The 24,900-nt window shown below is 35.4% G+C and overlaps 1 protein-coding gene across 1 annotated transcript in view; it reads left to right on the top strand.

The window, feature by feature from the left end:
* Window positions 1-24,900, top strand: part of HCN1 (hyperpolarization activated cyclic nucleotide gated potassium channel 1) — a 373,683-nt gene that overhangs the window by 286,722 nt on the left and 62,061 nt on the right. The window contains exon 5 of the mRNA XM_036845442.1: window positions 14,260-14,406. Within this exon, the coding sequence (XP_036701337.1) occupies window positions 14,260-14,406 (147 nt within the window). The remainder of the gene's footprint in view (window positions 1-14,259; window positions 14,407-24,900) is intronic.

The following is a 24,900-nucleotide window of genomic DNA, read 5'->3' as shown; positions in this document are numbered from 1 at the left end:
AAATATCAGTGATATTTAAACAATGTCCTTAGTTTCAAACTATTAATCTTTTTAATGCACTTATATAGGGCTTTTGTAAATAATTTATTACCCATCTGTAAAAGCTTAAAAAATTGGTTGAGGGTGGTGGAACCAGGATACTGGAAATACACCACTAAAAGAAATGTTCAACTCTTCATTGCAGAGTGACTAGATCTTCCATGGAGGCCCAACATAACTAAACTTGCATTTTTCCATTGAAGAATCACACGCACACACATACACATACACACACAGGACATAATGTGACAACAATCAATACACCTAATATATTTTAAATTTATACCATTTTAATCACTTTAGCCCAAGTTATTAGTATAAGAGCTGCAATCATGGGTAGCCTGTAAGGTTCAACCTTGGGGTGAAATATAACCTCTAGATTTATGATTAACAGGCTTTATATTTTAGGAAACACTTTGTCCTTCACCATCTAATTTTTAAAAATTAAATGACAAATCATTTAAATTAAAAGTTGAAGAACTATGTTATGGATCTTTCAGCTGCTTCAACTAAGGCATATTTTCAAATGGAAAAAAAACCCAGAAGACTAGGCATTTTGTCACAGTGAATAGGTATTTGATTTTCCTCTTCAATCTTTCATTAAAATTAAAAAAAGAAGTAAAACTGTTTGACTGTTTAACATACATTTGCCTTACCAAAGAAAAATAACATTTTTGCTAGTACTTTAAAAAATACTTTAAATCTGGTACCCAATCAAAACTGAACAATATATTTTACAAAAAAGGATATTTTTGAATGTATATAACTAATCAATTCATCAAATATTGAACACTTACTGTGCATGAGTAACTGTACAAGAGAATAGATGTACAACGGTAAGCAGACACCTCAAGTTGCTTACCGTCTAGTAGAGAACACAGACAATTTAATAAGCACTTACTTATTTATTTATTTAATATTTATTTATTTATTTGGCTGCACTAGGTCTTAGTTGCAGCATGCAGAATCTAGTTCCCTGAGCAGGGATCGAACCTGGGCCCCTTGCCTTGGGAATGTGGAGTCTTAACCACTGGACCACCAGGGAAGTCCCAATAAGCAATTGTGATAGTGGGAAAATAGCCAGCGTATGGGCTTGGTATTATGAGAACACAAATGGCCCATCTAGTCTAATCTAGATCCTTACTACTGTGATATTCTGTTAACCAGAATAAGCATCACCCACAACATTATCAGAAATACCTAATCTCAGTCCCAACCCCATACATACCGTATGCACATCTACAGTTAGTGAGATCCCCATATTACTTGAATGTGCGTTAAAGTCTGAGCCAGATGTTAGGGGAAAATTCTCAGAGGAAGTGATTAAAAATGAACTCCCCAGTGGCAATATGGTTAGTTTGTGGAGGATAAAGGTAAAATGTGTTGGAAACAGAAAGATGATTGCCCTATAAACCAGATCTATAGCTTAGGCTGATGGTTACATAGAGGAGGTGTGGGGAGAGAAGGGAGATGATTTCAATTTTGAGTATGTTGCATTTGATGTGCCTTTGAGCCATGTTTTGAAGGTAGATGCTTAAGGGGAAGGTAGACGTATGAGTCTAGAGATCAGAAGTTAGTTCTCTACTGGAGCCATTGACTTGGAGACTGGTGGTATATTGATAGTGACTGAAGTCATGCAAGTGGGAAGGATTGCTTAAGGAAATATGTGAGGTGAAAATTTTTTAAAAAGGCCTTGGACGCAGTTCTTGGAAACACCAACATAGAAAGACATATCAACAAATAAGATCGCAGAGGGAAGTCAATGAGAAGAGAGGAAACAGGAAAATAATACAGATGAAGAAGCTAAAGGATAAGATGCTTTTCTAGAAGGAAGGGATCAACAGTAATATCTTAGTTTGGGTTGTCCTACAAAAGCCTAAGAAAAGGATTTGGGTGTAGGTAATTCATTGGGGAGTAATTCCAAGAGGCAAAATGGGGAAACAGGAAGAGTAAGACTAGAGAAAAAGGAAAACCAATGAAGTGTATTTTTATTGAATTGTTTTCTAACGTGGGCAAGTGTAACTTAGTCCTACTGAGACCCTCTGAAGAACCATGCAGAGTTCTCCTTATGATCGTCTTTTCGAAGGTTGGGAGACTGTGACATTAATCATTAGACTCAAGTCCCTCATTGGTTGAATGTTACCTACATCTCTCTCCATCCCCAAACTCCCATGCAACTCTAGCTGGAGCTGAGCAAGTTTTCTAGCCTTCTCAGAAAGCCCTGAGACAGAAACCCTTAGATGGACTCTCCACCATAATTATAGTTGACATCAGAGTTGGCCAGCTTGCAAGGATAGAGGGGTTGCATGGGGAATCATTAGTGTCTGCAACTAGTGTTCAGTGCTGTTCATATAAAAATAAGAAAATCTTTGCAAAATATCTAGTTATTGGTAACCATTGGGAAATTATGGAAATGTAAGGGATTATTAGTGGAATAGAAGGAATGGAAGTTATAATTCAATATTTAAAGTTTCAATGTAAATAAGACAATGAGATAATGACTGTAGACCACTCTGTCAAGAAACTGATTGACAAAAGGAAGGAGAAAAATAGGGTGGGAGATGGAGGACTATTTGTGCTCAATTGAGAGCCATTTTTTGAAGACAGGAATGTCATGTAGTGAGTAAACAGCACAAACTTTGGGTCCAGATTGCCTGGGTTCAAATCCTAGCTTCAACACTAATTAGCTGCGTGACTTTACACACATTATTTAAATTATCTGTGCCTCAGTTTCATCATCTGTAACATAAACATAATGGTAACAACTCATAAGGTTGTAAACAAGTAAATATGAGTAAACTGTTGAGTTGAGTTCCTGGAAAATAGTTTGTAATATCCAAGGGTTAGATATTATTTTTTATTATTATTAATAAAATAATATATTTTATTATTTAAACTATAATGAGTATATTTAAAAGCTATTTGGCTGGAGCCAACATGTATAGAGAACACTGAAGATATGATAGAAAGTATAGCAGATAGGGTAATGGTTCTGTGGAGGGATGAGGAGAGGATATTCAAACCCAGTTGAAAGATTAGTTTCAAATGAGAGAAAAGACACTTCTTTCATTGTTGCAAGACCAAGAAGGAAAGAGGGAGAAAAAATAGGTAAGTTTCTAAATGAGTTAATAGATGTGCTTGTGTGAAGTCTTCTATTCCTCTTTGAAATTTTAGGTAAGGTCATTATCTATGAATGAAAGAATTTGTTGGGGGAGGGAAATAAAACAGCATAGTATGTTTTAAATGGTCCTATTGAAAAATGAAAGAGTGATTAGGTGGTATGTCAATCTGTACTCATTGAATTAAGGATCAAAATCACTTTCTTATTTGCAAACACACACACAGACACACAGGTGTGAGTGCACACACACACACACACCCCCCAAGAAAAATTGCAGTAATAGAGATCAAAGCCATTCAGAGCAGGAAGACACTCTAAAGGATTTCTAAAGTAACCAAGCACACATTTTAACTCTATTATAATGATAATAATGACTGTTTCAATTTCCAGTAGTCATCTATCCCCCCGACCATTATTCTATAATTGCTAAAATTAACTTTCTAAAAATGTTTTATATGAACAATTTATTTACTTTGTAGTTAAGCATTTTCTTCTAATTGATAAATACATTGAACTCTCATTGCTATTATGGATTTCAATTACTTAGTTAAGTCTTAAACAGTGTTACTCTGACTTTTGGAAAACTTTTTGAAATCTGGCCATTTTCAAATCAAACTATTAGAAGAAAGAGAGGAAGAAAGAAAGAGAGGGAGAGAGAGAGAGAAGGAAAGAAGGGAGGGAGGGAGGGAAGGAGGGAGGAAGGAAGAGCTATCATATACAATTTCCAACTTTTTAAAAATCTTGCTTTTATATTCAAATATATTTTGTGAAATATCTAAATAGATAGTGAGTGCTAGATTCCATAAATAAGATGGCAAGTGTCTGTTTATTATGGAAGAGATCATTCTGGATGGAAGAATAACCATTTTTATCTGGTAATATTTTCTGTAAGGATTTTAAGATCACCTGTTAGGTTGTAATTTTGATAGTTTTCCAGGTCAAATAGATACATATTCACTATCACAAAAAGCTTTCCCCGTATCCTGACAGCTGAAGAATTCACTGTCTTACAAAGAAACCCATATTTGATTACCCAGCGGTCCAAAAAGACAAACTAGAATGAAGATAAAAATGGAATTATCCCACTCAAACTTATGCAGAAAAAAATAACTTTGCAACCATCGAATTTTCTTCATGTACGATTAGCTTTTAATTTTGTTGCCATTTAATATGTTGGAAGTCAAATTTAGGTGTATTTGGATTCCTTTATTATTATGTGACTTAATCTGATATGACTATGCTGCTTAAAAGAATTTCACAAAATAACTAGGAATCCATTTTTGCTAAAAGAAACTTTTTCCTCAGTAAGTATGAATTGAACATTTTGCTGTTTATAACATTGTTTTTGAAAATGATTCAATCTGCTGTAAATATTTTAGAAATAGTACTGTATAGCACAGGGAACTCTACTCAGTGCTCTGTGGTGACCTAAATTGGAAGGAAATCCGAAAAAGAGGGGATATGTGTATTCATTTAGCTGATTCACTTTGCTGTACAGCAGAAACTAACACATTGTAAAGCAACTATACTCCAATAAAAATTAATAAAAAAAAATAGTACTTGGTAAACTCACTTGCATACAACCTAGCTTTATAATGTATATATAAAAAGGGATCATTTATTTTTAAATGTAGGATCAAAATAGCTTCAGTTACCATGTAAATAAATGGCAATATTAAAAATATCTTTGTAAAAATTAAGATAGCTTAGTCATAAATCCAACGATGATTGGCTTAAACATTAAAAATGAAAAAAGTAATTGATTGATTATTGGTCTTTGAAAGGAAATTTTAAATATTTTATTTTTATTAATTATTATTTTGTAATTATGGTTAAAATCTACAACATATAATCATTTGAATATAAAACTTACATTAGGGCTTCCCTGGTGGCGCAGTGGTTGAGAGTCTGCCTGCCAATGCAGGGGACACGGGTTCGAGCCCTGGTCTGGGAAGATCCCACATGCCGCGGAGCAACTGGGCCCGTGAGCCACAATTACTGAGCCTGCGCGTCTGGAGCCTGTGCTCCGCAACAAGAGAGGCCGCGACAGTGAGAGGCCCGCGCACCGCGATGAAGAGTGGCCCCCGCTTGCCACAACTAGAGAAAGCCCTCGCACAGAAACGAAGACCCAACACAGACATAAATAAATAAGATTTAAAAAAAAAGAAACAAACAAAAAAAAACTTACATTAATTTTTTATTCTGTAAGAAGAACATCATTTCAGACACCATTTATTTATTTATTTATTTATGGCTGTGTTGGGTCTTCGTTTCTGTGCGAGGGCTTTCTCTAGTTGTGGCAAGCGGGGGCCACTCTTCATCGTGATGCGCGGGCCTCTCACTATCGCGGCCTCTCTTGTTGCGGAGCACAGGCTTCAGACGCACAGGCTCAATAATTGTGGCTCACGGGCCTAGCTGCTCTGCGGCATGTGGGATCTTCCCAGACCAGGGCTCGAACCCGTGTTCCCTGCATTAGCAGGCAGATTCTCAACCACTGCACCACCAGGGAAGCCCCAGGCACCATTTTTATAAGTTGTATTTATATTGAGCATGAGATGTATTTTAATTCAACTGGATTTTTAAACTATTTGCTATTTAATGATTTTCCCAATAATTGCCTATAAGTAGAGCAATGTTTTAATAGCATGACTAAATTATGCAATGGTTTATACTAAACATGTAATTCATTTTTTTGTTGTTCCTTGCCCTCTATTTTCATTTACAAAGATGTTTTATTCTTGTATTTTTTAAAATAAAACTATTACAAAAATAAGACAGTGAAAAATATGTTTTTAGAAAGAATTACAGCCATATTATTTTGAAAATCACAATAAGTATATAGTTTTTAAAAAGGGTCTCATTATAATGATAACATCTATCTTTGTAGCAAACCTGTACTAAGGTCAGGAAATAAGGGCTGCAAAAAGTCCCTGTGGTTTAACAAGTTCTAGAAGCAACACAAAAGGTGTTTAGTGAGTACACCTTTGTTTTTCTCTTGTTTGTTTTTCAATTAAAAATTTCTTTTTCATGTATGCTGGAAATGCATAATACAAAGTATACGTAATGATAAGTAAATACTTTAAATATCTCTTATTTTGGCTATATTTGGTATAATAATCTATGTAATACTTTTCTTTTTTGCCTATTTATAAAACAATTAAATGAACATTATAAATTACGTGAGTAAAGGAGAATATTCTGGAAACGTATTGGTAAAATAGTTATGATCAAATATATTCTAAAAAGAACAGAGTAACTTATTTTGGATGTCATATGTTTTTGAAACTCATTACATATGTGTATATATAGATATATAGATATATAGATATATCCACAAATATCTACTGATAATTATCCATAATAAGTTTACTATTTGAAGTACTGCTATTTCCAAACATTTTATTAAACTAATGCTAAATTTATTATCTAATGAGATTCCATATAAATGTCTTGAGGAATGTAGTGTTTGTATATGCTAATATTAATTAAGAAAAGTATATTCTTAGCCATCTGTCATAAAATTGGTAGAGTTTTGGATAAACAGGCTATTAGGTTGTATCATTTTTAAAATATTAATGCATAAATAAACTGACTTTAGAATGAAATGTAGGAATTCAGATTTCCTGTCTTAGGCTACCTGGGAGCATTTACTATAATCTCCAAAGACTGTGCTGCATTGCAGGAAGGAAGCTGAGTTTTGGTGGCAAAATCTTACCATTAAAAATTGTTTCTGTAATCATTTGGAGTCTCCCTACATAAAAACTTTAAAAAGTGATGAAATGACAGTTATCATTACAATCTTAAGTTACACATAGACACCCACAGGTTAAGAGTCTGCTGTGGGCATGGGCTACATTTTAAACAATGTCCTGAGCTATCATAAAACACACTACTATACAGTAATTCAGTGTTTCCTGAGAGATTTCAGTAAAAAGTCAACTACTTATGTGCAGTGTTTTATAGATTTGAAGACTAGAGTTAGAATCAGAAACTGAGAGGTCCACTTGATTTGATTAGTAATTATGAATTACTTGCTAATTTTCATTTTTATGTAATTTGTTCTTAAAATGAAAAGTATAACTTCTGATTCCTATCTCCCAGGAATATCCAGTACATAAGACAATGCCCGGATACCTGAAGACTATCTATTCTTTTAGGTGTACACGTGGCTGTCTCAGTGATGAAGAAAACTCCTTTTATTTTTTAATAGAATACTTATTTAATAGGGAGGGTGTCTTAACAAATCACTCCCTTTTCTAAATAACTGCTTATGTTCTAATCAATTAATTAGCCATTAAGCTTAAGACAATGATTCTATCCTATACTTCTTAGTTACTCTCCATAGCTCCAAAAAAATAGCTTATTGAATAATGTCCAACTTAAAGAAACTGTCACAATTTCAAAATCTTGATAGAGAGGAAAATTTCAAAAAAAAAAAAACATGAGAGGTGCTGGCAGTCAACCAAGTATTTCATCACTTAATATCAAAATACATATACTTTGCACATGTTTTTATTAACTTCTGCTATTTCCTAACTGTTATAAGCATTTTAGAATTATAGGAAGGCAGTTTCTCTTTCACAGTCAATAATTTCCTCCTCCTTATAGCTGTGTTTGACATAAAGACTGATACAGATTCAGACAGAAACCACAGATTCTTTAAAGAACAGATTAATCCACTTTAATTGCAATAAGTTAGAGTTAAGAATCTCACATTTAATAAATTTTCTCTGAATCATAAACAATACAAACCAATAATAATAAAATACAAATCCACAATTTCAATCCATGTGGAAGAACCTCCCTATCTGGCATCTTCCATTTGATACCATTATTATTACTGAAAGAAGGCAAAGATCACATTTTTTGTTTCCTTTATCAGAAGAATTTTCAGAAAGTGTGTAACAAACCAGATTTTCAATCAGTGAATACTTGAGAACTTACTATGTGCAAATATGTAAGCAGAGTCAGTGGTGAGCAAGATAGGCAAGGACAGACATGTAACAAGTAATTGCAGGTGCCCTTAGCATAACTAAGGGGTAAACTCAGCATTGTCTCTAAGTGTATGCCTAGCGACTTTACATGGCCTAGGGAGTCAGGGAATACTTCCTTGACATAGTACATTTGAGGAGAGAGTTAAAGGATGAATAGATATTAGTCATGAAATTATGTGGTGCAAAAGCATCTCAGACTGAGGAAACAGCATGAGCATACAGCTACCAGGGTAAGTTTAAGAATATGAAAGACATTTAATATACCAGGGCATAGCAAACAAAGGGGAAATGCACGTGATAGAGCAGGAGAGGCCCACATAGGCCAAGGAAGTTGGACTTGATCCTGAAGGCAATGGGAAGCTATTAAAAGGCCTTAAGGAAAAGAATGACAATAAGCTTAGCATTTTAAAAAGATTTCTCAGAACCATTTTTTTTTTTTCTTAGATTCCATATATATGTGTTAGCATATGGTATTTGTTTTTCTCTTTCTGACTTACTTCACTCTGTGTGACAGTCTCTAGGTCCATCAAGTGAGAGAGTGGCATGGACATATACACACTACCAAATGTAAAATAGATAGCTAGTGGGAAGCAGCCGCATAGCACAGGGAGATCAGCTCGGTGCTTTGTGACCATCTAGAGGGGTGGGATAGGGAGGGTGGGAGGGAGACGCAAGAGAGAGGGGATATGGGGATGTATGTATATGTATAGTTGATCCACTTTGTTATACAACAGAAACTAACACACCATTGTAAAGCAATTATACTCCAATAAAGATGTTAAAAAAGAGATTTGTCTGTCTGGATTATGGAAAATGAATTAGGATTGTAAGAAGGCATGTGCAAATTGATACAGAGAATGTAGTTAGGAAGCTAGGAATTAGTTTAGAGGATGAATAAAGTTACTTTGACTAGATTGATAACAATGGTGATGCAGGGGAAAGGAAAATTATTGAAACCTTTAGCAGGTAGAATTTACATGATTTGATATTATCTTGAGGATTAGGATGAAGGAGTAGGGGATATTAAAGTAGGGGTGATTCAGTTTTCTGGTAAGGGTATCATTTCATGAATATAAAAACAATATAAATGTGATTAAAACTTTTTTTTTAGATTTTTGGAATTGTTGACATTTACCATGCTATCATTTTAGCTCTCTGCTTTTAACTAGAGTGCGTCAGAGAGATGGTTACATTTGCTATTTCCATTTTCACTTCTTACTTCTAAACATTTGCAAACTGTTTTGAATTGCCCCCACTCCTGATGTACACACACAGTCCAATGAAAGCCCTGAGTGCAAAGACACCAAAAATTTTACTGAACCTAAATCCAGTGGATACTTTTCAATTCCCCTCTATTGAGACATCCAGATTTTTCAGGAATAAAAGGATGCCTTAAAATTATTTTTTAACTTCATGTATTAATATATTTCTAAACTGAATGCAATAAAATTATGAAGATAAAAGCTCAAAGAATTGAGAAGATATTTGGAATTAAAATGAGTTCTAAGAATTTCAGGAAATATTGGGGAATGTAGAGAAAATGTGGGAAATCTAGGGAAACGTAGGGGGAAATGCAGGGAAAGAATATATGAAATAAGTGATGAGAAACAGGGACCATATCCAGCAAAGTGCATCAATTATCCAAAGGCTCAGCATCCAACTAGACTTCAACCTAGAATTCTGTATGCAGTCAGGTTATCAATCAACTTTGAGTTTAACAGAGACATTTTCAGAGAAGAAATGGTTCCAAAAAACTATATCCCACTCAATATTTCGTAGTTGTTTACTTAGGGATTGGTTCCAGCAACATGAATAACTAAACCAAAGGAAAAACATAGGGTCTAAGAATAGTGAACCCAACCAGGGGTGTTGTAAAGAGAAATCGTACAGAAAAATCTCTAAAGAAAACTCAACAAATATTGGGTAGGATAAGAAGGCTAGAAAAAATAAATGAAACTAAAATAAGAGCTAATTATGCCAGAAATGAAAATCATTAAAAATCCATGAAACAAAAGGAAATGTCATCAAATGTTCCACTTGGCATCATGATACATGGTCAAAGTAATGTAAACACTTTATGGGTTTGGTAGGTTTAATTATGGGTACAAAATTATAATCCACCTTTACATCATAAAAGTAGAGATGACAGAAGTTAGAAAGTAAGAGTGAAGGAGGGAGTTTGTTACTTTCATCTGGTAAATTTGTCTAGAGTTCTCTGAACAAGAAATAAAGGTATAAATAGATTATGTACAGTTACAAAGGAGATCAAGGGAACAATTAGCACTAGTGACACAGTTATAGCATGAGAAAGGGGGTGAGAAGATACAGGGAGCTGTAAATAGTTAAACCACTTTGTTTTGGCAAAGAGTCAATAAATGATGCCTATTATTAACCCATATAAGAAATAGAGACAGAAGCATATTGCTTGGTGATACCAACTAAACACCTTTTTAAAAATGGTGACACGGGAGAAGTGAGACTGGTGGGTTTGACAATGGAATGTTGCCATTTGTTATAAACACTCTATTAGGGCACATTTTTAATATTGTCAAGGCGGAAGAAAACTTTCCTCTATCCTTCTAGGTTCTTCTGTCCAGTCTAAGAATTAAATTGACATGAGCCAGTTAACAGGTGAAAATCAAATTTCATTTCTCATATGTACATGAATCCCACATACTTGATAGGGTCAGAGACCCCACATACAGGAGAGATTCAGAGACAAAGAGGTAAAATAAGGTATATATGCCATCCTGGGCTAAGGAATGGGAGAGGGACCTGGAGCTCTCAAAAACAGGAGGACGATTCATAGGATGATAAAAAGAAGAGCAGTTGTTGGGTAATTAGATGTTTGTCCTGCCATACAGATGGGACGACTTAGATAAAATTTATCTCTGGTAATAACCCTTTTCCTGGGAAAAATCCCCAATTTAAATTATCCTAAGTAGTTAAGGGAGGGACAGTAGTTTCTCTTGAGCCTGTAGGGTCTCCACTGCCTTTAGCACATAATAACCCACATGCCAAAGTGTCACATCTTGAAGAAGCCTGTTCTGAACCCCTAAAATATCATGTACATACATTATATATAGATATAGATATAGATATATATAAAATTTTAATTGCAGAGAACATTTAAAAAATAATAGTACATTAGAATTTTAAATGGTACTTGTTTTATAGTCTTTTAAATCTGATACAATGAATTTTTGATTTTATATATTCAGGAAAGAATTGTACTTGCTTCTTTGCTTTTGAGTGGCCCCCTCCCCTTTGAAACTTTATCCTTCTTTGGATTTTGCTCATCTAGCTTTTCTGGTCCTGCTCTTACATCGTGCTGGCTAATGTGAGTTCCCTTAACTTGTCAAACTCCATGACTCAACTGCTTTTAAAATATAAGTTCCACTTTTTGTCTTTTTATGTCCTCACTTGACGCATCCTTAGTGATCCCTTAGTCATTGACTATGCGTATATTTTCTCTTCTAAGTGCCTGACCTACATATAAGCGTTAGGATGTGCCATGGGCATCTTAAACTTAACTTGTCAGAAACTGAATTTCTTTTCTTTCCCCTACTCTCCCTCAAACACAGGCACAAATTTCCCCAAAATGATTAAAATGCTACTAAGTTTTAATGCTGTCTCCCATAACCCTGAGATACATGCAAAGAAAGGGAGAAATCTAGAGCTTCAGTATGCCAGTTAAAGTTAAAGGTTCTCACCACCCCAAGCAGTGTTTGGGCAAGCACTCTATTGAGAAAAGTGAGCAGAGATTACTTGATACCTACTGGTTTTGAAGAACACACTGAATCCTTTATTTGGCCAGATCTGAAAGGACTTTCATCAATGCCGTAAGTGACAGCCCTGTTGTCTGAAGTTGTTTTATTGTTTTCCCAAGTTCGGATATTTGACAGAGCTCACCAGACTCCATAGATTATACTCATATGAGGCTTTCGCTTAAAGGCAAAGTTCAGTGCAACAGAGAAAGAGAATGCCAACAAGCATCAGAGGCCCGAGGGCCTTTCCCCAGCATCCTCCCTGTGGGCTCAATCTCTGGGACCCTGGAACATGCTGACTCACTGGCCTGAACCACCAAGATCTGTGCAAGGAGTCTTGCTTTGGGGAGAGCTCACCAACAAAGCTCTCAGTAGCTCTTTAAATAGTCCATCCAAACTAGTCAAACCAAGCAGGCTATTTGCAAATCATTAGTGCAGGAGTTAGCCTTGTGGGTCTCCAGTGGAGTTTCAGAACCTAAACAGTACCTCAAATATCCCACTGCCCTCTTCTTGGCTAAGAGTAAAAATCAGATACAAAGATGTCTCTAAAAATAAAGTTAGAGCTTTTCCAGTCCAGCTGCAAATCAACTTTATCCTACACAGCAATCCTGTAGAAAGGGCCACTGAAGCATCTTTCCTTTGGACCAGCTGCATGAGGGGTCAAAGCAGGCTGACTCTGAGGTCTCTAGCTAAGGGTGGGCTACCAAGGTTAGTGTACAGATTCTGACTTCTTCAGGGAAAATTAACCCAGTCCTTCTCAAGTATATACTAGAAGCCACTTACACACAATGACAGTGACAGCATTGGTGCCTAAATTCAGAATGCCTAAATCATAATCAAGTTGCTTCAGAGATATATATATGTAGGCCTGCAGGCTTTAAATACTTCAGGGAACAGTCTGGTGACCAAATAAAGGAATCTCATGACAAAGTTGTATTTCCTTTGAGAATACTAAACTCTAAAAGGGAATGTCCAAAAATATGAATGTTATGTGTAAGGAAATTATGTAAAAAAATTTGAAGAAATACAATACAATGGGTTGCTGTTTCCCATTAGATATATGTATTATCACTTACCAATTATAATTACGGTAATTATGGGCAGGGAGTCCAGTCACCTAGATCTTCTAGTCTGAACTCTGTTATCAGGAAAAGATTTGAAAAAAATTTTTCATAGATAATATGTCAAATGTGTTGTGTTTAAGGAAAGATTTTTATTCCAGTATCTTCATCCAGTTTTATTATCTACCTTTTAATTTGTACTCAGTTTTATCATACATACAATGAAACTAATTTGGGGGGGTCTAACTAATTTTTTCAAAGTATAGTCTTATGACCACCTGCATTTGAAACATCGAGGGAATATTTCTCAAACTTAAATGTGTATGAATCATCTGGGATCTTTCTTAAGATGCAGATTCTGATTTCACAGCTCTGAGGTAAAGCCTGAAATTCTCTTCTAATAAGCTTCCAAGTAATCTCCATGCTTCTATGTTCCTGTTTGATTTGCAGGGATTTTTTTAAGTGCGTATGTATATGTATATGTATATGAGTATGTGTATAAATTTACAAAGGCAGGTACCTCAATGGAATCAATATCTGGAGTTAAGAATGCAAATCTGCATTCCCAAAAGACAACCTCACCCCAAGTTTTATAAACAATCAAGTTTAAGTACTACTTGTTTAAATGAAATTAAATGTCTATATTAAGTTTCAGCTATAAAATTATGTGGATCTAGTCTCATTCTGATATTTTGCTACGTCCTAAATTGAAGCCTGACACAGTCTCTTAATTTACAGGGCACGAGTGTTGCTTGAGTATCTATGACTTGCAAATAGCTGCCAAGCTTTCTGCCTCCAGATTCAATTGTTAATTAGGTCTCATCTTTTGCTATAAAGGTCTAAGATAAGACCTTTTGTACTATCCAAAGTTATGAGATTCTTTCTCCAAATGAAGAGTTAAACAGCAACTTCATACTTCTTTTAGAACTCAGCTCAAAAAAAATCAAAAAAAAAAAAATAGCATCACATTTTGTTTTCTTGCCTCATCACTGGCTTTTCTGGGGCTGCACCCAGTTACCTCTGAGCTCCTTCCATGCTTCCTCTCTATAACATCTCAGGTCTTTACAGGAAATGTTCAACTAAACAAATGCTTTCTACAGTCTGTGACACAGAGTAGGTACATTACAACCTAGTACATTATTTCCTTCCCCTTAAAGGATTTCTTCTTTTTGTTACTGTTACTCAAATATTATTGAATATAGCACCACAAAGTAACACGACGATTTCTCATACAGCCTAACAATGTTTTCTAATTTCCTTTTTTCCTTTCCTTACAGTATAAGCAAGTGGAACAATACATGTCATTCCATAAGTTACCAGCTGATATGCGTCAGAAGATACATGATTACTATGAACACAGATACCAAGGCAAAATCTTTGATGAGGAAAATATTCTCAATGAACTCAATGATCCTCTGAGAGAGGTAAGATTCACAGTCCTCAGTCTCCGTGTGCAAGATCATTGTCTACTTTCTCCTTTCCTGGGAAATCCTCCATTCCATGCTTTGACACTACTTAAAAGAAAAATTAAAATGTAATGTTAAAACATCTCGGTTTTTGCCCTTATTTGCCCTTAGGTTCTCCCATTTACAAGCACTTATGTTGAAAAAAGACTGGAAATTGTTCTAATTATGATTCTCAGGATATCATTTTATTTTCTGTGTCCCTAGTTACAAAGTCCCTTCTTGTGTCCTCATTGCCCATATCTTCCCAGTTTTCCACTCTCTCATCTCATGCTCGTCAAACTGTTTCGTTAACTTCCTTTTGATTTCTGCTTTCCTCCTATCTTCATTTTCCTTACTCATCTCCTGGACCCTGATCACAGACTGACCTGACCCGTTGGGAGTAATTCATTTCCTGTTGCCTCATTAAAACACTTGGCAACATCAATAACCACTTCTTGGCCTTGCATCTCCTTTCCATCCCTCCCTAGAAGCCTTCCCTCTGCCCACTAGAATGTACAGGTCACCCCTAGATCAAAAGAACATTCTCTTGAGTGTTTGTGTTTCTTACACTGTCTTTCTCTTTCTCCTTTCTTTTACTACCAACCTTCTCGAAAGATTGCTTTATAATTATTGCATTGTGGTTCAATCTCCACTTCTTTACCAAAATTGTTTCCTTGAAAATTATAAGTGAACATTTAAGCATCAAATCCTTTGTCTTTGAGCCATTGGTGGTTCTTTTAAACTCAATAAAACACATATCCTGAACCTCTTTTGGGAGCTTCTTTAACACTAAGCCATTACTGAGCCATGGGCTTTTCATTTTGAATTTCTGAGTTTTAGTCTCATATTTATTTCATCTCACTCTGCGGTTCTATAAATTTGAGCTCCAAGTTCTTGCCATAACCTCTGTTTTCTTAAAAGCTACATGATATCCCTTTGCCGTATGTATGTATAGTAAGCTATGTGTTAGTCATTATCTTCCATCACTAAACCATTTATCCTTTGAAGTCTCTCTCTCTCTCTCTCTGTAAATGTTTTAGTTATTCTTTCGAGTCATTTGGAATGTAAAATTTTTGTCTTTTTAAAAAATCTTTCTTTGCTGTGCACATCCAGTCAATTACCAAATGCTGTCAATTCACTGTGACAATATATCTTACACCTATGCCCTTGTCTCCCTTCCCAAGGCCCTTACCCTAACCTTATTCCTCTCACATGGACTATTTGCAATATCCCCTTAGTTTACCTTCCAACCTTTGGTCTGTTTTCTCTAACTACCATTTAAAGCAGCGATGCCAGATTAATCTTCTTTTACGTGTAAGAGCTAGTCATGTCTCTGCTCAGAAATGTTCAGTCTTTACATTACAAATTAAATCAACTATAGCCTCCTTAGGCTCATATTCTAGCCCTTCTATGCTCTGATCCTTGCTGGATTTCCAGCTTTATTTTTCCCTGTTGCCGTACACGTTCCAAAGTGGCCTATAGCCAAATTGTGCAACTTACTGTTTTGAAAAACCAATTCTAATTTCTCAACTTGCATCATACATTTTCCAGATATTTCTCATCTGTTGGCAAAGGTAATAAATAATATTTCTTTATTTATACCTCCTTTGATTGTCCAGACTAGATCTGGTCTCTCTTTTCCCTAACCCCCAATACACTGAGTCCGTAATGCTTGTGTGCTACTTTCCATTTTGTCTATTATCACGATTTTTCCACATTAGTTTCCTCCACTTTTGTCTTGAAAGTTCTTTAAGAGCAAAGACCATTTAATCTATATTTTAAATTTTTCTTGAAATTCCTACTACATGTAGCATATGTTAAAGAGTCAATAAATATTTCTATTTCAACTATCATCTTTACCATTTATAACCATCCCTAAGTATCTGCATCCATTAAAAGTTATTTGTATTTTTTTAAGCCTTAAGACATCAGTTAAGAGTTTTGGAAATAGAAGGAGCTAAATATCTGCTATTGATTAGCTTATTTTCTCTAGAGTCCTCAATCAAATAAGAATGTACAAATATTTTTGCTTTGAGAAATAGAATCAAAACTTTGTATTTTCTACACTACCAAATGTGAAATAGATAGCTAGTGGGAAGCAGCCGCATAACACAGGGAGATCAGCTTGGTGTTTTGTGACCACCTAGAGGGTTGGGATAGGGAGGGTGGGAGGGAGACGCAAGAGGGAGGAGATATGGGGATATATGTATATGTATAGCTGATTCACTTTGTTATAAAGCAGAAACTAACACACCATTGTAAAACAATTATACTCCAGTAAAGATGTTAAAAAAAAAGTAATGCATCATTTTTTTAAAAAAATCTATCAATATGCTTTGCTTTATCTCTCTGTAGGATGACAGAATTTATTTTAAATCCAAATTCCTTTCACTAAGAGGCAGAAGTTCAGGACACTAGAACCAAGTTGGGTTCTAAAGGTCCTGGTGGGATTCAAAGGCAGGGTAGGACAGACCATAGCATGGAGACAAAGGTAATTGAAGAGACAGTATCAGGGATTAAGATGGAATCAATAGGCAGGAGAACATAGTAAAACTAAAAATTTATTTCAAAGAAGCAGAAAAGTAAGGATTCTAGCATAAAATGTCATTGAGGGAATACAGAAAGCCAATAGAAAAAGTGAACATAAAAATGAACCCTAAGAATCTGCATGCTTAAACGGGAAGCATTCCTCCCTGCTAAAAATGCTCAGTGTAATGTAAAATCAGGATAACAAGAAAATGTTCTTAATCATGTGTATGTTATTAACTGCTTTATCTTGCCATACTTTAATTTACTCTGATCTTCAGTGGAAAAAATTCCACTTTTCATTTTTATCCCCTTAAAGCCATCAATAGACATACCTCCAATTTCCTCAATTCCTACAACTATTCTATCATTAAGTTAGACTAATGTTTTCCTTATATTTGCAAATGCCATAGTTCAGGGTCTCAGCATCTTTTACCTCAACTTCTTAAGTGCACTCACCACTTTTCTTCCTGCCTTTGATGTCAATTAGCTCAAATGCATCCCATCTCAGGGCTACCATATTGATTGATATACAACACTAGTTTGACATTACTTTCTTCTCAGAGCCTAACCATGACCTCCTATCCCCTTCAAGAAAAAGTTCAAGCTGCTTGACATGGCACCTGAGATGCCCCCTGGTCTGCCTCCATCTTCATTTCTTTACATTCATGCTTCATCAGCAGAAAATTGTTGATAATTTCCTGGCGGGGTGGGGGAAATGTTGCTGATTGCCTCTTTGCCTTTCTTCATGCTACCCTCTCTATCTTCAATCCTTTCTACCCAGCTTACCTTCAGCTTTCCATCAAACAGTCTTACCAGGCAGAACCTTCATACATTTTCCCTGACCATTGTCTATCACTGTATTTTCATTTGTCAGTTTACTGTTTGTCTCTTTCAAGACTGTGAGCTTCTTGAGGGTAGAGACCGTGCCGTAATATCTCTGTATCTCTAATGACTAGTATTTGATGGGAGCTCATTAAATATTTATTGAGTGAATGGTCTTTAACAGAATTATGAGTGAAAAACAGGGTAAGAATCATGGCTACTTAATAACATTAGAGATCCTAGAAGTAGAAGCATGAGATGCTCAAACACTTAACACCTTAAAAAGGTGAAAACCATGTTCTCCATTTGTTCATCTTCTCTTCAGCTGTTGCTCTTCTGGCATCAGAGTCACACAAAAGCCTAAATTTAATGTGAATTAAGACTTTAGGGGAACAGGAAGAGTAGAATAGGAAAGTAAGCAAAGACATTGGCAGAGAGATAACAGAAGCCATTATTCAAAATGAAACCTAGATGTAAAAAAGCCAGACATGTTTTATGCAGAAAAGTTCAGTAAGAACAGTGGGAAATATGTCTTGCTCCCTATTAAATTGTAGTCTTATATACCTGCTATATTCAGGTCATAGTGGTAGATCACAAGAAATATTTTATTTTATTATTTATTTATTTATTTTTAAACATCTTTATTGGAGTATAATTGCTTTACAATGGTGTGTTAGTTTCTGCTTTATAACAAAGTGAATCAGTTATACATATACAGAAATATTTTAAAAGTAGTAAAATACATCATTCCACCTTTCAAAAGCTGTCTTCCAATTTAGAAGATGAGGCATTAATCTGTGCAAAGATGTATTTTGGTCCCAGTTGTGCCTCTAGTATCCACAAAGTGCCTGGCACTTTGAAGGCACACAACAGAAGACATTGAATGATTGCTACAATAAATATAAAATGAATGAAACTAGGATACTTAGAAAGGGAAAGCTAGATTATTTGATATGTATTTTATAATAAAAGGTAAAAATGTAAGACTTGCATTGTGTGCACATACACACACCACATATAATTGTTAATCATATATTCACGTTAGAGCCAACAACCATCTTACATTTTAACAAGACTTTTAACTTAAAATACTTCATTGTCCAGAAGGCTCATTTGTAAGAAAGTATTTTGCATAATTTGAGATGCTAATGTATACTTAAGAGCAGTGATTTCTGCTAACACAAGTCTGGGTACTCAGGAATGTACAAAAGTGAAGGGCAGGTCAAACTTTAGATTCTAAAAAATTTATGCAAAAAACCCATTGCTTTAAAATATAGAAAGAAAGTAAAATGCTTATGAATATGAAAATTATTCCTTACTCATAATCAATTAAATCTATATTATGTTATATCCGGTTTATTCCCCAGACTTTTTTTTCAATGTGTTTGAATATTTTTAAATATGAAGAATCTCTAAGATGTAAAATGGCAGGAAGAATATCATTTGTGTGACCTTTGAAAGCTCTTACCAAAAACTCATACCGTGCATATGCAAATTAATTCAGCTAGTAGATATTTTGAAAGCACTACTTTATTGAAAGCATTTCTATGCAGAAATTAGGTGATTTATCTTTTTCATCAATTGGAGACAAATTGCTGAAAAGCCTTCAACAAATACCTGACTCATTGTTCAAATCTCAATACAAATGTTACCTGGGGCCTTCCGTGAGAAGTTCATCTAAATTAATTTCCTTGCAGTCATTCTCTATCACATCATCCTTGTTGTTGTGTACACATCACTCTGTTGCCTTGTTGTCCCTTTTTATTTATGTGTTAATTCTCCATTCTTGGAACTCGGGATCCAAGAAAGCAAGGACTTTGTCTTTCTTGATTTCCATGGTAGCTCTACTCCCTAGAAAGTACATATTTAATAACTACTTATTGGATAAATAAAGGCAAATTAAATAAGGATCTCAAAGAATCATTGATTATTAGAGCTTGGAGAGAGCATTTTGTAGACACAACAGAGATGCTGGCATGCATAAGAAAAGTGATGCCCAATGAAGAGTGGCCCCCACTTGCCGCAACTGGAGAAAGCCCTCACACAGAAACGAAGACCCAACACAGCCATAAATAAATAAATAAATAAATAAATAAATAAATAAAATTAAAAAAAAAAAAGAAAAGTGATGCCCAGAACTATGAAGTACTGTGGCCACAGAACTTTCTTAGTATCACTTTAGATTATACTATGGAGAATATGGTTTCTAATATATAACAAAAGGATGCTGGCATCTTTAGATTCCTCTGTGATTTTGTTTTGATATATACACTGTAAGCCAGAAGGACCTATTTTGCATGTGGTTGTTTTTATTTTCTTTTTAACTTTCTCAAGGTTTATACACATTAGTGATTTATTGCAGAGTAAACCTGGGGGATGGGGGAATATTCCAATAGAGTACCATTATAAGAAGTATGTAAATGTTTTGTCCAATCTCTATAATAATATCCATGGGATAGATAGAAAATAAATACTATTTTTCTTACATTGCTTTGCCAGCTGTGCCTAGCATATTGTCAGTGGCACATAAAACAAAAGTTGCTGGATTCCCTGTCCAAACCTAAGTAGTGAGCCATCTCAGGATGTAGAATATTCAGTGCAGCAGATAAATCTCTGTGTTCTTCATCCTCGGACTAGACCATCTGACCCGAGCACTGACCCCACTGGCATTATCAGCATTCTGAGAAGTGATTGTAAAGTCATCTTAAAAAATTATCTTCGTGTCACTGTGAACTAATATACATGGACCAGAAAGTAAAGGAACAACTACAGTTTTCTGAGAAAAATACTTACGATGGTACTCAGAAACTTGGCATTTTAAATTAGAGCCACTATTATGTGATGCATCCATTATCTATCATCTATAATCTTCACTCTCTAGTTGCTCTGTGACTGTGTCTAATTAAAATTCTGAGTCTGCAAAGATGGACTTCAGTGATCTCTAGAGACCTCCTCTCCCTCCCAGTTGTTACCTGCCCTGGCTTTCCCTCCTTTTCTTCTCCTTCCATCCACTTAAAATATGCTCCTGTTTTCCCCTGGCTGCTCAGGAGCCTTCAGTTTCATTGCTCTGAATAGTTTAAATTGCCTTTATGATATTCTCAGTGCCATGAATATTTATATGTATACTTTCAAATCATGAGTGAAAACCTACTATGGAGGAACTATGCAGCCTCATGGATAAACCAGAGGCACACCAAGTCTAGCCTTATCATATGTCTCATTTCTTTGGCCCCAGTTCCACCAATCTCATTTTTTTTCCAATTTTTATTTTATATTGGAGTATAGTTGATTTACAATGTTGTGTCAGGTGCAGGTGTATAGCAAAGTGATTTAGTTATACATATACATATACATATACAGATACTGTATCTATTCTTTTTCAGATTCTTTTCCCATATAGGTTATTAGAGTATTTAGTAGAGTTTCCTGTACTATACAATAGGTCCTTGTTAGTAATCTATTTTATATATAGTAGTGTGTATATGTTAACCCCAAACTCCTAATTTATCCCTCCCCCCCTTTCCCCTTTCATAACTGTAAGTTTATTTTCTATGTCTGTGGGTCTGTTTCTGTTTTATAAATAAGTTCATCTGTATCCTTCTTTTTAGACTCCACATTTAAACATTGTCATATGATAGTTGTCTTTGTCTGGCTTACTTCATTTAGTATAATAATCTCTGGATCCATGCATGTTACTGCAAATGGCATTATTTCATTCTTTTTAATGGCTGAGTAATATTCCATTGTATATATGTATCACATCTTGTTTATCCATTCCTTTGTCAAAGGACATTTAGGTTGCTTCCATGTCTTGTCTATTGTAAATAGTGCTGCAATGAACATTGGGGTGCATGTATCTTTTCAAAGTATGGTTTTCTCTGGGTATATACCCAGGAGTGGGATTGCTGGATCATACAGTAGTTCCATTTTTAGTTTTTTAAGGAACCTCTACACTGTTCTCCATAGTGCCACCAACCTCATTTAAATGCAGCTCCACAAGTTAGTATCTGTACAACTTTGGGCTATTTCATAACATGTATGTATTTCACTTTGCTCATCTTTAAATATGAATGATGGTAAGTACCTCACAGAGTTGTTTTTAAATTAAATGAGAAAAAAATATTAAAAGTTTGAAAGTGCCTGGCATATAGTAAGTACACAGTAAAATTTGATTCTTGTTATAACTATGATTCAGTGAAGAATCAGAGATAGTCCCAGCCCTCATGGCTCTTACAACTTAGTGAGAGACAGAAATTTAATCAGCAATTATAACTGTGGGTAAGTGCTATGAGTGGGTCATTCAGAGGGTGTTAGGCCATACACCAGAGGGACACCGAGTCTAGCCTTATCACATGTCTCATTTCTTTGGGAATTTATTCAAACAATCTGCTAATAAGCCCTTCCTCCGTTTTAATAGCCAGCCTTCTGGAGACAGTGTCTTAGCATCAAAACTTGGCATTGAAATGTTAGAATCAGAAACAGCTGACGCTTTAATAAAAGGAGGAGTATATTTAAAACTAAAAACTAATTAGAAAAATTCAGTGAGCCCTACCCCTCTGCTTATGAGAGCCTGTTGGAATGTGTACAAAGTAAGAAGGTCTATTTTTATCATGATCAGATTTATACTGATTCGATTACAGCAAAAAGTAAACTTAACAATGAAGAAAGAGGTTAATGCCCTTCTATGTCTGTCTCCAAAATTCAGAACTGATCTATTTTTAAACAATGGAGTGTGAAGGGCCGCGGACTGAAAATAGGTACAGATCAGTGTCCCAGTAGAATATAGGGTGTCAGTATATTTCATTTTCACAGAGCATGAATCGGGCTGAGAGTATAATACTGTCCTTCTGACCTTTAATTTGTGGAAAACACTGTTAGGGAAGAAATCATAATTTGCATGCATATTTATTTAGTGCAATTCTGAATAATTTTTTTAAAGTACATGCTTGTTGGTTTTTTAAATGTCTCCTAAAAATGTCTTCAGTTCAGATTAATTAAAATAAGCTAGAATCATAGTATTGCAAAGCTCTACAAGGATCTTATAAATTATCATATACACATGTAAGAGGCACAGTAACCAAAGGCTAGAAAATTTATGTAAGTGGCCTGATCTTGGTTCCATTACCAAACAAAGAAATTGGGTCTTCTTCTCTCTTTTGGTCTAGAGCTTTCCCCCTGCATCCCTTGTCTCTAGAAAACAAACAGACAAAAAACATTTATTGATTTCTTAATGTGTGCAAGATATTGATTTAAGTGTGGGAAGGTAAATTATAAAATGTGGTTTCCAGTCTCACAGTGCTTACTGTGTGCTTATAGAGTCAAGATGGAAATACGTGAAAAGAACTATGAAGAAAAAGTTAAAATACATTACTAAAAATACAAGAAATGTAGGAAGTCACATATGATTAATTGCCAGAGACAATCAGAGATTACACACTAAAATTCAAAATGGATTAAAGACAAATGTATGGGTCTGAAATCATAAAATTCCTAGAAAAAAGCACAGGGAAAAAGCTTCTTAACATGGGTCTTGACAATGATTTTTTTGGGTAGGATACCCAAAGCACAAGCAATAAAATCAAAAACAAATAAGTGGGACTACGTCAAACTAAAAAGCTTCTGCAGTATGAAAGAAATGATCAACACAATAAAAAGACAACCTGTGGAATGGGAGAAAATATTTGCAATCCACACATCTGATAAGAGGTTAACATTCAAAATATATAAGCAACTCAACATAACTCAATAGCAAGAAACAAACAGTCCAATTATAAAAGGGCAAAGGACCTGAATAGACTTTTTTTTCCAAAAAAGACATTCAAATGGCCAGCAGATATATGGAAAGGTGCTCAATTTAACTGATCATTAGAGAAATGCAAATCAAAACCACAATGAGATAGCACCTCACACCTGTTATCAAAGGACAAGATATAACAAGTGCTGGGGAGAATGTGGAGAATAGGGAATCAGGGAAACCGGAAGGGTCAGGGAGAAGACAGTTTGTGTCATTGAACAAGAGCCAGATTACTGGGCCTTTTCCTTGATTTTTCCTAACATTGCTCCACTACTTCCCCCCTCACCCAATATTTTTCTGGGAGGCAATGTTTATTTCTCGGACTTCAAAAATTAGTCCTATGATAATATTGCATAATTGTACTTATGAAGGCCCTGGAATAGGCAAATTCATAACAACAGAGAGTGAATAGAAGTTATCAAAGTTTTGAGAGGAGGGAGAAGGGGGGAGTTATAGTTTAAAGGCTACAGAACTTTTGTCGAGATCGATGAAAATGTTCTAGGTAGAGATAGAGAGTGGTGATAGTAATACAACATTGTGAATATTCTTGTGAATTGTACACGTGGGAATGGTTAAAACTATAAATATTGCTGTATATATTTTATAAAAATCTAAAAAAATCTTGTAAAAGAGCACCCAGTCTTATAACTCCAGTCCTGACTCTAAAGCCATTTCCATCTGCCTGTAGCTCTTGTCAACTAAATGCCCATGATACTTCACACTCAATACAAAAATAAAGCAAAATCCTTTTTTCATGTAACTAAGCTTTTTATTTTATTTTATTTCACCCCGGACTGAAGAGCTCCGAAGTTGTTGCAGTGTGTGCATTGTGTTCCACACCGCCTCAGAGCGAGCCTAGCTGGCTCATGTATCTTACTCCTGCCCCCGCCTTACTTTCAGAGCTGAGGTGCTGCTATGTCCTGACAGATAGAGGGGGCAGCTTCATCTTTCCTGCCACACTTTGTCCAGCCTAACTTGCTATGTTAATTTGCTAGGGCTGTTATCACAAAATACCACCTTGGCTTAAACTACAGAAATTTATTTTCTCACACTTCTGGGGGCTGGAAGCCCAAGGTCAAGATGTTGACAGGTTTGGATTCTTTTGAGGCCTCTTTCCTTGGCTTGCAGACGGCCACCTTTCTTTCTGTGTGCCCAACTTCCTCTTTTTATAAGGGTAGCAGTCAGATTGGATTGGGGCCCACCCTAACAGCTTCATTTTAACTTCATCGCCTCTTTAAAGGTCCTATCTCCAAATTCAGGCACATTCTGAGGTACGGGGAGTTAAGGCTTCAGCATATGAATTTTGAGGCATTACAATTCAGCCCATA

This window comes from Balaenoptera musculus, chromosome 3, assembly GCF_009873245.2.
Source record: "Balaenoptera musculus isolate JJ_BM4_2016_0621 chromosome 3, mBalMus1.pri.v3, whole genome shotgun sequence".
In the NCBI taxonomy this organism is placed as follows: Eukaryota; Metazoa; Chordata; class Mammalia; order Artiodactyla; family Balaenopteridae; genus Balaenoptera; species Balaenoptera musculus.
This window is presented reverse-complemented; position numbering and strand designations above follow the sequence as displayed.